Source organism: Myotis yumanensis, unplaced genomic scaffold, assembly GCF_028538775.1.
Source record: "Myotis yumanensis isolate MYYU_CA2020_CCGP unplaced genomic scaffold, mMyoYum1.0.hap1 SCAF_1, whole genome shotgun sequence".
Classification (NCBI taxonomy): Eukaryota; Metazoa; Chordata; class Mammalia; order Chiroptera; family Vespertilionidae; genus Myotis; species Myotis yumanensis.
The window spans coordinates 156,477,921-156,493,828 of NW_027223752.1; the positions used below are offsets into that span (position 1 = coordinate 156,477,921).

At 40.3% G+C, this 15,908-nt stretch overlaps 1 protein-coding gene across 6 annotated transcripts in view; it reads left to right on the forward strand.

Moving 5' to 3' along the window:
* The window catches only part of SEC24B (SEC24 homolog B, COPII coat complex component), a 90,099-nt gene that overhangs the window by 30,596 nt on the left and 43,595 nt on the right, over positions 1–15,908 (forward strand). For all 6 annotated transcript variants that reach the window (XM_070433588.1, XM_070433597.1, XM_070433606.1 and 3 more), the window contains exon 3: positions 14,272–14,445. In XM_070433588.1, the coding sequence (XP_070289689.1) occupies positions 14,272–14,445 (174 nt within the window). The remainder of the gene's footprint in view (positions 1–14,271; positions 14,446–15,908) is intronic.

Here is a 15,908-nt window from a genome sequence, read left to right on the forward strand (position 1 = left end):
CAAAAGCATAAGTCTGAGTTAAGTGATTATAAAAAATAAGCCGTTACTTTTTTAGGCAGTTGATGAATTCATATTCAAAAACATGGAATAAAAAGACTTTTAAATGTTATTTCATTTGCCTCTTTATTTTAGAAAATCATGTTAGTATAATTTAGCACTAAAGCTTCAGATTATTTTATTAAAATGTATCCCAAGTATGTATGTTTTGGATGCTATGTTTGGTTATTAACTTAGAATGAAATTTTGGCTAGTTAGGCCATTAAAATTTTTTTAAGCTGTCGCTATAATTCAGATTATCAAAGTTCAGAAGCTCTTTTTTAGCTTTAGGTGAAGTGAGTTGAGTGTGTGACTTTGATATATAAAGGTACCTTTTTTGACAGCAAGATGAATACTGAAATTCTGTAGATTAAAGTCATTTTCTTAAATTTTTTTATTCTTTGTTTTAAAATTGTATTTATTTTTTTCAATTACTGTTGGTATTCAGTGTTATATTAATTTCAGGTGTGCAGCATACCAGTAATGGTTAGACATTTATATAATTTACGAAGTGATCGCTACCCCCCCCACTGTAACCTCCCCCGCCCCCCGCCCCAAAAGACTAGTATTCACCTGGTACCATACATTGTTATTACAATATTATTGACTATATTCCCTATGCTGAACTTTACATCCTCGTGACTGTTTTTGTAACTATCAATTTGTGTTTCTTAATCCCTTTTAAGTTTTTCAACCAGCCCCCAAACCCCACCCATCTGGCAACCATCAGTTTGTTCTCTGTATCTAAGTCTGTTTTGTTTTTTCTTGTTTGTTTTGTTCTTTAGATTCCACATATAAGTGAAAACACATGGTATTTGTCTTTCTCTGTTTTACTTATTTTACTTAGCATAATAACCTCTAGGTCCACCTATGTTGTCACAAATGATAAGAATTCTTTCTTTTTTATGGCTTAATATTCCAATGTATATATGCACCACATTTTCTTTATTTAATCTTCTGTTGATGGGCACTTAGATTGCTTCCATAACTTGGCTATTGTAAATAGTGCTGCAGTGAACATAGGACTGCATATATCTTTTCAAATTAGTGTTTTGGATTTCTTCAGATAAATGCCCAGAAGTGGAATTTGTGGGTCATAAGGTAATTCTATTTTTAATTTTGTGAGCAACCTTTATACTGTTTACCATAGTGGCTGCACCAATTTGCAATCCCACCAACAATGCACAAGGGTTCCTTTTCTACATAACCTTCCCCAATAATTACTGTTTGTTGATGAATGATGATAGCCATTCTGACAGGTGTGAGTTGATACCTCATTGTGGTTTTGATTTGCATTCTTCTGATGATTAGTGACATTGAGCATCTTTTCATATGTCTCTTGGCCATCTGTATGTCCTCTTTGGAAAAGTGTGTATTCAGGTCTTCTGTCCATTTTTTTTTCTTTTGTTTTTTTAATCCTCACGAGAGGATTTTTTTTTCCCATTGATTTTTAGGAAGTGGAAGTGAGGGACTAGGGGGAAAGAGAGAAACTTTGATGTGAGAAGGACACATCAATTGTTTGCCTCCTGCACACACTCCAACAGGGGCTGAGGATTGAACCTGCAACTTAGGCTGCAACCCAGGCATGTGCCTTTGGCCAGGATTTGAACCCATGAGCCAGGGTATCTTCTGCCCATTTTTTAATTGCGTTCTTTATTTTTGGGTGGTAAGTTGTATGATTTCCTTTTAAATTTTGTATATTAACTGCTTATTGGATTTATCATTGGCGAATCTCTTCTCCCAATTGGTAAGTTGTCTTTGTGTTTGTTGATGATTTCCTTTGCTGTGCAAATACTTTTTAGTTTGATGCAGTCCCATTTGTTTATTTTTTATTTTGTTTCCCTTGCCTGAAGAAATATATCAGAAAAAAATATATTATTAAGATTCGGTGTCAGAGAGTTTACTGCCTATGTTTTCTTCGAGGAGTTCTATGGTTTTGGGTCTTACATTTAAGTCTTCAATCTATTTCTGAGATTTTTCTTGTTTGTGGTGTAAGGAAGTGGTCTTTCCTTTTTTCATGTATCAGTCTAGTTTTTCCAATACCATTTATTGAATAGACTATCTTTATTCCATTGTATATTCTTGCCTTTTTTGTTATAGATTAATTGACCATATAGGCTTAGGTTTATTTCTGGACTCTCTATTTTGCTCCATTTCCATTCTGATTACTATAGCTTTGTAGTATAGTTAGAATTCAGTTGGCGTGATACCTCCAACTTTGTTCTTTCTCAAGAGTGCTGTGGCTATTTGGGGGTCATTTGTGGTTCCATATAAATTTTAGAATTATTTGTTCTATTTCTGTGAAAAATGCCATTGGTATTTTGATAGGGATTGCATTACATCTGTAGATTGTTTTGGGTAGTATGGACATTTTAGTGTTGTTGATTCTTTCTTTCCATGAGCATGGTATATGAAAAAGCACATCATTTTTAAAATCAGCAAGATAAATCTTGTTGCCAAGACCTAGAATTTTGTCAGAAAAATTATTCTTATTAAAATTATTTTTACTAAGTTTTGCTTAACTAGGATCACATATTGACAGCATATTACAAAATAATACTGTGATTAATTACAATTTTATAAAACAAGAACCAGTTAAAAGCCACTTATAAAATAATAATAAGCATTTACATATTCATTGTATAAAAATCTACAGCATACATGACACTAACATAATCACTGCTAAGGTAATATCATATGTATTATCTTAGAGTGGTGATATCCCTAAGGAAAAGCAAAATAAATACCTGTAGGAGATGATTATCTAGACAAAGAAACCCAAGTTAGAAATAAATTAGAAAACACTAGAAGTATAAATAGTACAGTAAAGAGATTATTTTCATCTTTGGAAACTTGTGAAGTTGCAGAGTTGCAACCTGGGAGTACAATTTCGCTCCTTACACTCTTCTTCAGTTTTTCCAAAGCTACTCTTGAACCTTATCTTTCTTCAACTTTGTACCTCCCAATTGTAAATTTTTCTACATTTACTCCTTCTCTAAGCTCAGAATATGAGATGATGATCTATGTGAACACTTCCTTCAGATCTTGGCTTTTTTGTTTATCTGGTCTCGTGTGTCAATTTTCTAGGTTCTGCTGGGCTGTACCATTACAAAGGTGAGAGGAGTTGATGGAAGAAAAACTTAAGCTTGGTGCTGTGTGGTCCAGCAGCCATCAGTTTTAAGCAAGGTGGTGACACTGTCAGATTTATATTTCAAAACTTTCTTCTATGAGCAGTGTGATGGATAGACTGGAGTAGGAAGAACTTGGAGAGAAGAATAAAGCTAGGGTGAAATTACTAAAATTATCTAGGTGAAGGATGATGAATTGGGCTGATACTCCTTTACTAGTAAATATAAGGCAGATGACAGGTGATTTTAAGGATTTGTTGATATAGTTTATAAAGGAAATGGAAGAATAAAAGATGTCTTTTAAATTTTCTAGCTTACACAACTTGAATAGATGGTAGTGTATTAGCTAAGAATTTAATTTCCCTAGATTCAAAAGAACATTATGCGAAGCAGCTATAAGAACTAACTAGGGAACTACCTTAATTACCCTTCTCCCCCAAATTAATTATTCTTAAATTACAGTTGTCTCTAAATATCCCATATAGTGTAGCAGATCATTTTTCGTAATGCCAGTTTTATAAACTATCTTTTGCAGTCAAATTCTATTTTGAAAGGGCAATTTATTTGGGGCGGTCGGGGGGGGGGCTGGCATGCATTTATGGTCCTTGATGTTTGTAGAACTTTTCACCATTCACTTGGCAAATATTTGAAAGCCAACTATATGACAGGCATTGTTTTAATGCTAGCTGGGAGATAAAATAGTGAGTAAAGACACTTGATCCTTATGCTCATGAAGTTTGCAAATCTGTGTGGGGAAGCAAACATTCAAATAAATACAAATGAATGTAAATTGCTATTATTATTTATTGTGAAACGAGATATTGTGGTGCTTAGCGAGTGTACTTAAGTATATGTGGGCTACTAGTCATGAAGCTTAAGGAAATTTCCCATGATATTTGACACTTGAGCAGCAGCCTGAAGGGTGAAGTCTCCATGTATAAAATAAATTCCATGTAGAATAAATGTTGAAATGCAAAGACAACACTTTAAAATATAATAAACTACCTCTGGAACCTTGGAGTGGGGGAGGATTTCTTAAGGACAACAGACAATGCTAGCCATAAAGAAAAAGCATGGTCGATGTGACTAATTTCTAAGAACTATTTTAGTTACTTTATTAAAAAATTAACTTTTCCATTATGAAAATAATAAAGATTATGTAAACATGTTCTTGGAAAATACAGATTAGCAAATGCAAAAGAATAAAAGTCATCTATTATATCACTATCCTGAGAAAAATTGTTAGCATTTTGATAGTTTTTAATAGTTCTGTTAATGTGCATATTATTTTTTACATAATTATGATTTATACAGAATACATACATTTATATTTTCTGTATTTTAAAAATATTTTAAAAAATTAATAATTATTTCATAATAATGGCAGAAAAGTTGAAAATTGGAGAAAAATTATGAAAGAAAGAAAAAGTTTACCCAGAATCTACTTACCCAGAATTAAGCACAATTATTATTAAGGTTATTTTCTCATAGCCTTTTTTTGGTATTTATTGCCATTTTATTATTCATATTTTTGCTCTTTTTTTCTTTTTCTTACAGAAGACCCTTTAACATTTCATATAATACTCTGTTAGTTTTTTCTTGTCTGGGAAGCTCTTTATCTGTCCTTCAATTCTAAATGATAGCTTTGCAGGGTAAAGTAATCTTGATTGTAGGTCTTTGAATATTTCTTGCCACTCCTTTCTACCCTGCAAAGTTTCTGTTGAGAAAGCAGCTGATAGTCTTAATTGGAGCTCCCTTGTAAGTAATTAATTGTTTTTCTCTTGCTGCTTTTAAGATTCTCTCTTCATCTTTAACCTTTTGCATTTTAATTATGATGTTCCTTGGTGTGGACCTCTTTGATTTTATTCTATTTGGTACTCTCTGCACTTCCTGGACTTGTATGCCTATTTCCTTCACCGAATTAGGGAAGTCTTTTTTTTTTTTTTTTTTTAAATAACCATGTTGATTTCAGAGAGGAAGAGAGAGGGAGAGGGAGTTAGAAATATCAATGATGAGAGAGAATCATTGATTGGCTGCCTCCTGCACACCCCCTACTAGGGATTGAGCCTGCAACCAGGCATGTGCCCTCGACCTGAATCGAGCCTGGGACCCTTCAGTCCACAGGCCGATGCTATACCCATTGAGCCGAACTGGCTAGGGCTGTCATTTTTTTAAATTAGAGGCCCAGTGCACAAAATTCATGGGTAGGATCCCCACGCCTGGCCGGCAATCAGGGCTGATCCGGGCCTTCTGGCTGCCAGCCGGGGCCTTCCTTTGTTCTGTGCCGCCCCTTGGTGGTCAGTGCATGTCATAGCAAGCAATTGAACTCTGGGTCTCCCCGTCGAACTCCTGAGTGGACAATTTGCATATTAGGCTTTTATAGATATTTTTAATAGGTTTTCAGTTGCTTGTTTTCTGCTTCTGACATGCCCATAATGCAAATGTTGGTACTCTTGAAGTTGTCCTAGAGCAGTGATGGCGAACCTTTTGAGCTCAGCATGTCAGCATTTTGAAAAACCCTAACTTAACTTTGGTGCTTGTATGCCTTAACTTTGGTGCTTAACTGGACTTGTATGCCTTTTCACCGAATTAGGGAAGTCCTTTTTTTTTTTTTTTTTAAATAGAAATTTTTTTTTAAAATAGAAATTTTTTGATATTTGCAACCATAGTAAAACAAAGACTTATATTTTTGATATTTATTTTATATATTTAAATGCCATTTAACAAAGAAAAATCAACCAAAAAAATGAGTTTGTTTGTCAGAGGTTCGCCATCACTGTCCTAGAGGCTCCTTACACTCTTCTTACTTTTATTTTATTCCTTTTTTTTCTTTTTGCTATTCTGATTGGGTGTTTTTGCTTCCTTATATTACAAACCGCTCGTTTGATTCTTGGCTTCATTTTTGCTACTGTTGATTCCCTGTAAATTATTCTTCATTTCAGTTAGTTCATTCTTCATTTCTGACTGGACTTTTCTTAATATACTAGAGGCCTGATGTATGAATTTGTGCACCGGTGGCGTCCGGCCAGTCCGCCCCAATTGGACCGGGCAGGCCAGGGGGAGGGACCTCAGATGGCCAGCCGGGGAGAGGGACTAGCCTGGGGGAGGGGCTGTGGGCAGTTGAACTCACGGCTGAACCCGGTTGAGAGGACAGTTTGCATGCTAGCTTTTTATTATATAGGATTATTAATTATTTCAGAGAGGCAGGGAGAGGGAGAGAGAGATAGAAACATTAATGATGAGAGAGAATCATTGATAAGCTGCCTTCTGCATGTCCCCCACTGGGGATTGAGCCTGCAACCTGGGTATGTGCCCTGACCAGAAATTGAACCATGATCTCTTGGTTCATAGATTGACACTCAGCCACTGAGCCATACCAGCTGGGCTGACTGGTCTTTTTTTATGCTGTTGAGATTTTCACTAAATTCATTGAGCATCCTTAGAGCCAATGTTTTGAACTCTGCATTTAGTTGATTGCTTGTCTCCATTTGTTTAGTTCTTTTTGTAAAAAATATATTTTATTGATTTTTTTACAGAGAGGAAGGGAGAGGGACAAAGAGTTAGAAACATCGATGAGAGAGAAACATCGATCAGCTGCCTCCTGCACACCCCATACTGGGGATGTGCCCGCAACCAAGGTACATGCCCTTGACCAGAATCAAACCTGGGACCCTTGAGTCCACAGGCTGATGCTCTATCCACTGAGCCAAACTGGTCAGGGCCATTTTGTTTAGTTCTTTTTCTGGAGTTTTGTTTTCTCATTTGGGACATGTTTCTTTGTTTCCTGATTTTGGCAGCCTCCCTGTGTTTGTTTCTATATATTAGGTAGAGCTGTTATGTCTCCTAGGCTTGGTAGAGTGGCCTAGTATAGTAGATATTCTGTAGGGTTCAGTGGCCTTGATCACCCAAGCTGGGCACTCAAGGTGCCCCCCCTCCACCCCTATGTGGGCTGTGTACACCCTCCTCTTGTAGTTGAGCCTTGATTGCTATTGGCATGCCAATTGGAGGAATTTACCCCAGGCCAATCAGCTGCAAGAATTGGCTCTGACCACTGACCACTGGACCTCTGACTACCTTGGAAGATCAGCTATTAAGGGGCCGACCTCACTGAGCAGGACTTACTTCAGTGGGGCTCTGGTGCCTGCTGAGTCGACTCCTTAAGTGTGTCCCTTGTGAAGGTGGTTGGGTGATGATGCTTTGATGCCGTTTGAAGCTTTCCACAGGGTGTGCTGGTTCTGGGACCTCCCGGAAGGAGCAGGCCAAAGTCAGTTATTGCCTGTGTTCTGCCTGGGGCCATGTGACATGGGCTACAAAGCAATCTGCAGGTGGCTGCTACATGTGCGTGGCTGCTACTTGTACTGGGCTTAGAGGTGCCCAGGCTTGGCCATGCTGGGCGCATTTAGCAAGAGGTATGGGGCATGCTAAGGCCAGATGCTGCTTGAGAGATTTTTAGGAAAATGAAGCATGAGCAAGGCAAGATCATTAGGAAAATGAAGCATGAGCAAGGCAAATAGTGTGAGCCAGGTTGATGGAGTCTCATTTATGGCACCTGCCTGCCAGCTGGGTGAGGGGGGGAGGGGGAAGGGGAGCTCATCAAAGGAACATTGGCCTCTGCCATCACCCATCACTTCTGTCTGGGAGAAAGCTGCTCCCCTAGCTCTTGCCCTGATGTGAGACAATTCAGTTCCTCCCCATATGCCTCTGGTGCCTTTCAAACTGCTGCCCCAGCACTGGAGTTTAGAGAAAGAAAGTCTGAGGAAGTCCTTGTGCAGACCCTTTAAGACAGTGGTTCCCAAACTTATTTGGCCTACCGCCCCCTTTCCAGAAAAAATATTACTCAGCCCCTGGAAATTAATTTTTTAAAAATTTTAATAGCAGTTACTCATCTCCCCAAATGCACCTGTGACCATCACTGCCCCCCTGGATCGCTGCAGCACCCACTTTGGGAATCACTGCTTTAAGAGGAATTGCCTGGGACTCCAGCAGTCCTCCATCTCCCTCAGCCCAATCCCAGCTGATTTTTATTTTTTTATTTATTTAATTTATTGATTTTAGAGAAAGAGGAAGGGAGGAGAGAGCGAATCAATTTATTGTTCCACTTATTTATGCATTCATTGGTTAATTCTTTTTTTTTTAATATATATTTCTTTATTGATTTCAGAGAAGAAGAGAGAAGGAGAGAGAGATAGAAACATCAATGATGAGAGAGAATCATTGATTGGCTGCCTCCTGCACGCCCCCCACTGGGGATCAAGCCCACAACCCAGGCATGTGCCCTTGGCCGGAATCGAACTTGGGACCCTTCAGTCCGCAGGCTGACGCTCTATCCACTGAGCCAAGCCGGCCAGGGCATTGGTTGATTCTTATACGTGCCCTAACCAGGGATCAAACCCACAACCTTGGCATATTGGCACAACTCTCTAACCAGGGCAGTCCCTGCTGGCTTTTACAGCAGAAGTTATAGGGACATCTCTTCTTGGTACTGCAACCCTGGGCTGTGGGGCCCGGTGTGGTGTTGAGACCCCCTTGCTCCTCACGGGGTACCTCTGCAGCCAGGATACCTCTTCTAATTTTTTAAAATTTTATTTTAGTGAATTTTATAGAGAAAGGAAGGGGAGAGAGGAAGAGAGAGAAACTTTGATTGGCTGCCTCCTGCGCACCCCCTACCAGGGATCCAGCTCACAACCCCGGGCTTGTGCCCTGACCTGCAATTGAACCAGCAACCTTTCCATGCATGGGGCACTGCTGAACCAACAGCCACATCAGCCAAGACTCCCTCCCAATTTTTATCTGCCACATGTGGATGTGGTACCAGCCCATTAGGCATCTACTCCCCTCCTACCAGTCTTGATGTGGTTGCTTCTTTAATTCCCTAGTTGTAGGACTTCCATTCAGCCAGATTTCAGGCAGTTCTGAATATGGTTTTCTGTAGTTTAGTTGTAATTTTTAGTGTGGTTGTGGGAGGAGGCAAGTACCGAGTTTGCCTACACTGCCGTCTTGACAGGAAGTCAAGAACTTTTCTTTGTTAAAAGACAGTATAGCCCTAGCCAGTTTGGCTCTGTGGATAGAGCATCAGCCTGCGGACCAGTGTCCCAGGTTCGATTCCGGTCAAGGGTATGTTCCTTGGTTGCAGGCTCCTCCCTGGCCCTGGCCCTGGTCGGGGCATATGCAGGAAGCAACCAATTATCTCTCACATTGATGTTTCTCTCTCTCTCTCTCTCTAAAAGATTAATGGAAAAATATCCTCAGGTGAGGATTAACAAACAAAAGACAATATAAAGAAACTAAGAAGATAAAGCATTAGCTGAGAGGGAAAAAAATATAGTATTTATCTAGAATACACAAATAACCTATACAAATTAATAAGGAAAAGACCAACAACCTAAGGGGAAAAAAGCATGAACAAGTATTTGACAGAAAATTCAATGAAACATACTCATCCTCATTAATAATTAGGGATAGCAAATTAAAACTAGAATGGGCTGTCTTTTTAAAAATTTTATTTATCCTCACCTGAGGATATGTTTATATTGATCTTTTAGAGAGCGAGGAAGGCACAGAGAGAAAGAAACATCTATCGGTTGCCTCCCCTACATGCCTTAATGGGATTGAACCCACAACTTAGGTATGTGCCCTGACTGGGAATTCAACCCACAACTTTTGGTGTATTGGATGACACTTCAACAAAATTAGTATCCAGCCAGAGCCAAGATAAAACTTCTAAACATGGTCAGCAAAGCCCTGCGTGAGCTTAAGTCCCTAGCCTCATCCTGCTGTGGTTCTCTGGCTTCTAGGGTCTTCTTTCAATCTCTGGAACTTGACTTTCTCCTTCCTATTTAAGGGAAATGTAATTAAACTCTCCCTTTGATGTTACAAACTTTTTCTTTAATAAAACAATACAAATAAAAGTTTATATGATACATATATATGTATGAACATATTTATGTATGCATATATAAAAGCATAATAAATGAAATACTCATTAACTCACACATACAGATTCTCTAAACCAAGCATGTCAAACTCACAGCCCAGGAGCTGCACGCAGCCCACAATGAATATTTTTGCGGCCTAGCCAATATAATGGTATGTGAGAAATGTTTTAATAAAATTTCGTAACTTAATTTTTACAATATCCTGTTATTCATAATTATTAATAACGAACTACAACGTTCACTAATGATTGATTACTATAATCATGTTTCATTCATTTCCCTTAAGCACGTTATGCGCAGAGGCACCATTTCTCTTCACTAATACTAGCAGCAAGTATTTTAGCAGCCGATTGCCACATCATTAGTCTTGGACTGACTTGTTTGGTGTGTGCAACAGAAAATATTTTGCTTTCAGATAACAAGAAAAGTAGGTTTTTTTGCATTTTGCTTATTGTGCAGTTTCTGGTGAGTTAATGTTCAAGAAAATTAATTTTTATTAAAATATTCTATTATTTTATGTTAATGATTACTCATTTATTTCAGCCCTTTGTATTCAGCATGGCTCTATCGAAATAAACCTGTTTCTATGAAAATTGTAGCTTTTGTTTTTGCGGCCCACATAAACTTAAACCTTGTTTATTTGGCCCGTGTTAGCCTTTGAGTTTGACATGCTTGCTCTAAACATTATTTTGCTTGTTTTTGTTTTAGCTTTATAAAACTAGTACACTGCATGTATTCTTCAGTGACTTCCTATGTTACATTTCTGGAGTTCATTCTTTCATCATTTTCACTGCTGTTCAGGAGTCCATTGGAAGGACATACTTTACTTATTCCTTCCATTTATAAATGGACTTTTGGGTTTCCAATTTTTTGTTTTCACAGACAGCGCTGCTATGAATGAATATTCATGAACATGTCCCTGGTGCAGATGTGCAGAGTTTCTCAAAGTGTGTGCCACGGCTTGAATGGGTGTAGAGAATGCAGGAAGAGTTGAGCAATCTTCTTAGCTCTGCAGCAGCCCATAGGAAAAGAGCTCTTTGGCCTGCCTAGGGAACAGAGTAGTCCCGTTAGTCCCATGTTCCAAACAAATGTCATCATTTGCTGTAAGTGTTAACGTATCTAAATCAGGTAGAGGTACTCCTAAGTCTTCCTATTTAAAGTGTAGTCTACTGGCCAGCAACCCTCAAACTTGATAAAAATGTAGCATCTTAGGCCAGGCTGTACTAGACTTGGTGAATCAGAACCTGCATTTTAATAAGACCCCAGGTGACTCATGCACAAAGTTTGAATAATATTCCTCTACTAGTGGCCCGTTGCAAGAAGATTCGTGCAATAGGCCTTCCTTCCCCTGGCTGTCGGCACCGGTTTTCCTCTGGCCTTTGGTCAGGCTGCAGCAGCAAGCTTGGCTTCTCTGCTCCGGCTGCTCCCAGCCCCTCCTTTTTTTTTTTTTTTTTTTTTAGCTCTGAGTGGAGGCCAGGTCCGGCAACCCAGGCCCCCATCCCCTCCTTGAGCGTAGTCCAGGGCCAGTGGGAAGCTTGGCTTCCTCTGTCACCGGAAGCAACCCAAGACTCCTCCTCGCTCCAGCTCCATGGCTGCCGCCATCTTCAGTTGTCTTCAGTCTTCGGTCTGCATATGCAAATTAACTGCCATCTTTGTTGGATTAATTTGCATAGTCACTCTCATTGGCTGGTGGGTGTGGTGGAGTGACAGAGTGATGGTTAATTTGTATGTTTCTCTTTTATTATATAGGACTAGAGGCCCGGTGCACAAAAATTTGTGCACTCGGGGTGGAGAGGGGGTCCCTCAGCCCATCCTGTGCCCTCTCACAGTCTGGGACCCCTCAGGAGATAATGACCTGCTGGCTTAGGCCTGCTCCTGGGTGGCAGAAGGCAGGCCCAATCCCTAGGTGCAGCCCCTGGTCAGGCTCAGAGCAGGGCCGATTGGGGAATTGGGGCGCCGCCCCCTGTCATGCACAGAGCAGGGCGGATGGGGAGGTTGTGATGCCACCCCTAGTCATGCTCAGGGTAGGGCCGATTGGGGGGTTGGGGCACCGCCCTCTGTCACACTCAAGGCAGGGTCGATAGGGAAGTTGCGGCGCCACCCCCTGCCACGCACAGAGCAGGGCCGATCAGGGGGTTGGGGCGCTGCCCCCTGTCACACACAGAGCAGGGACCATCGGGCCTTGGGGCTCCGTACTCTGTCACACACAGAGCAGGGCCCATCGGGCCTTGGGGCTCCATACTCTGTCACACACAGAGCAGGGACCATCGGGCCTTGGGGCTCCGTACTCTGTCACACACAGAGCAGGGCCCATCAGGGGTTTGGGGAGCTCCCCCTTGTCATGCACAGAGCAGGGTCAATCAGGGGTTTTGGGAGCTCCCCCCTGTCACACACAGAGCAGGGCCAATCAGGGGGTTGAGGAGCTCCCCCCTGTCACGCACAGAGTAGGGCCAATAGGGGAGCTGGGGCACCGCCCCCTGTCACATACAGAGCAGGGCCCGTGGGCGGGGGGGGGGGGGGGTAGTTGAGGCGCCACACCCTGTCACACTCAGGGCAGGGCCGATGGGGAGGTATGGCTCTACCCCGTCTCACATAGAGCAGGGCCCGTGGGGGGGTTGGGGCGCCGCCACTGTCACACACAGAGCCGCAGGGCAATCAGGGGGTTGGGGCGCTGCCCTCTATCACCCACAGAGCAGGGCCGATCAGGGGGTTGGGGCACCGCCCCCTGTCACACACAGAGCAGCAGGGCGATCAGAGCGTTTGGGCGTTGCCCCTTGTCACGCTGATCCCGGTGCCGGGAGGCCTCGTGGCTCCGCTGATCCCGCCCGGCAGGGTCACAGATCCGGGTCCCAGACCTCAGACAGCCTTGCCTGCTGCCGCCTGCCTTCAGTATGCAAATTAGCCGCCATCTTGTTGCTTCAGGGTGGGGGTCCCCACTGCGGTGCCTGGCCAGTCTGGCTGAGGGGCTGAGGGCTGTTTTCAGGCTGGCGGGCAACTGAAGCTCCAAACCTCCCCTTTTTTTCTTTTTTTTTTTTTTTTATTCTGGCATTTATTTACCTTCTATGGCTGTCACTGGAGCTGAGAGCCGGCTTTCTCTCTGAGGCTCGGCTGAAAGCAGGTTTCTGGCCTTTGTTTTCTGTATTCGAAACAATGTTGCGACTCCAGCTCTGAGATCCCGGCTGACTGGCAGGAGCTTTCTGGAGTTTTGTTTATCTTCTATAAATGTTACTATGTTTCCGACTGAAGCTCAGAGGCCGGCGGGGAACTTGGAGTCCACAGCAAGCAAGCCTCCTGTTAGCTTCCAGCTGCCTGGCTGCCGGCCGCCATCTTGGCTGACAGTTAATTTGCATAAGGATACGCTGATTAGCCAATGGGAAGGGTAGTGGTCGTACGCCAATTACCACGTTTCTCTTTTATTAGTGTAGATGTGTGCATGTGTGTGTCTGTGTGTATACCACATTTTATCTATTCATCTATTGTATGTTTACACATATACACACATAGCGTGCGTGTATATAGATGTATATATAATCACATTTTCTTTATCTAATTATCCATTAGGAGACACTTAGGTTGTTATGTTATCTCTCAGTTGGCTGAAGATTATTCTCTAGGTCAAGCAATTTGAGCTGTCAACAAAGGCCCACTGTGGATCACATGGACCTTATTCTAGAAGTCAAACCTAGTGTTATCATCAGGCCCTTAGTTAGAAATGAGGCATCTGATTAGAAACAGCAAATGTTTACACTACACTGATACAGTTGACAGTACAAAAAGATCTGAGCTGGTACTAGGAACATTTGTGGAGTTCATGAGCCACATTACTGCAGAAGCAAATACTTCCTTTCATCTTCCTATCTGAGGTACTGTTGCATAGTAATTAATAATAGTGATCATTAAGTAAAGAAAAACTTTTGTATTTACTTTTTTTAAGAAGTTAAGAAATGAATTAGGAAATTTTTTATTAAAGACTATTAAAACATTTGGTGATTATGTTTTCAGGGTGTTTTTTTTTTAATTTCTTTGAACTACCTTATTTTCTAGATGTAGATTTACAAGATAAATATGATGCTACTGAAGTTTCTATAAGAACTTCAGATAAACTACATTCTTTTAGTATTTTAATATATTTCAAGTTTATTGTTGTGGATGAAATAGAGTCTTCTCTTCAGTTGCAGATTCTTTATCCTGTCCTGTTACACAAAATGTTCAGCCTCCCAAGTCCAGCCCAGTGGTATCCACTGTTGTGTCAGGAGCCTCGTCAGCAAGATTACCTCCTACTGCAAATCACCTCGTTGAACCTGTGGCCTCAGTTACACAGCCATCAGAGCTGTTACAACAAAAAGGTATTGGAGAAATTCATTATACTATATATGTAGCACACATATACACACATACTGATTAAAATAGGTAGTCAAACTGGATAACCACAATTTTTTAAAATATGAAAAAAAGTAATTTATAAATCTCAATTCCAACACAACTATTTTCTTTTTCACATATTAACGTTTAGTCTCTATGAATTTATATTTTGTATAATTGTAATCATAGTTTAAATACTATTTTGTATTTACAGTTACTAAATTATTTACAGTTCTTCATTTATGTACATAGTCTTTATAGTCATTCCTGGCTAATAATTCATTGTGTCATTGTATTATAATTTACTAATCCATCCTTCTATTGTGGAAAACTTATTTCCTACTTTTTAAAGGTTATTATAGTTTCTTTTATAATAAAGTGCTCAAGATTTCCTTATTTAGTGTATTTCCATATCCTATATGATGATTTCTGTGCTTTGTTAATGGAAAGTAGCTTTTGACCTAATTTTGAGAATGAGAGGGGTGAAAATGAAATTGTACCCCACATTCCCAGCATTGACAAACAATACAGTTTATTTGTTTGTTTGCTTGTTTAATATTCTTCATGTGTTAAATAAGTGACAGGCAACTAAATTATGTTATTTTGACCATCTTTTCCCGCATTGTCTTTTCTTTTGGCAGTATTTGTGATTATTTCCTGTCTGACTAAAATTCCAAATCTACTTTTGGTTCAGGTTAACATACTGTATTTTTCATTTGATAACTGAACTATTTTTTGAAATTCACAATTTATATTTCCAGAGCAACCATTAGTAATATTTTTAGAGACTATACTCACTATGTAATGATAGCTCCTGATTTTGAATATGAACAATTCTCTCTCTCATGTTCTGAAACTTAGAAAAAGCATCATAAATCCTTAGGCTGATTTCACTATCCATATATGCTGAGTATTTATGTAGTCTACAGAAGCCTTTCGATCATTTGATCAGATTATACATTATACATTTTTTTAATTTGGTTTTATAGGAAAACCAATTCTAGCACCAAAGAGTGTTCATTGATTCCCAACCAGTCAGTGGGTATATTGGGAATAGACTCTAGTTGTGTGTGTTTTTTAATCCTCACCTGAGGAATTTTTTTTTCCCCATTGATTTTCAGATAGAGTGGAAGGGAGGGAAGAAGTGGGGGAAGAAAGAGAGAGAGAAACATCAACATCAGAGAGACACATCAATTGTTTGCCTCTATCGAATCTACAACTGAGGTACATGCCCATTACGAGGAATCAAACTTGCAACCCTTTGGTCTGCGGGCCCTTGCTCTAACCACTAAGCAATCGGCCAGAGCAGAATCTAGTTTTTATAAGTGTTTGCCTTCAAAGTGAAAGGCTGATAACGAAAGTTTTGCTTGTCATGAGTAAGGGTAGGTTGAAGCCCTAACTGAATGAATGGTGTCTTTCAGCTGCATTGATTGATGACTCATTCCTT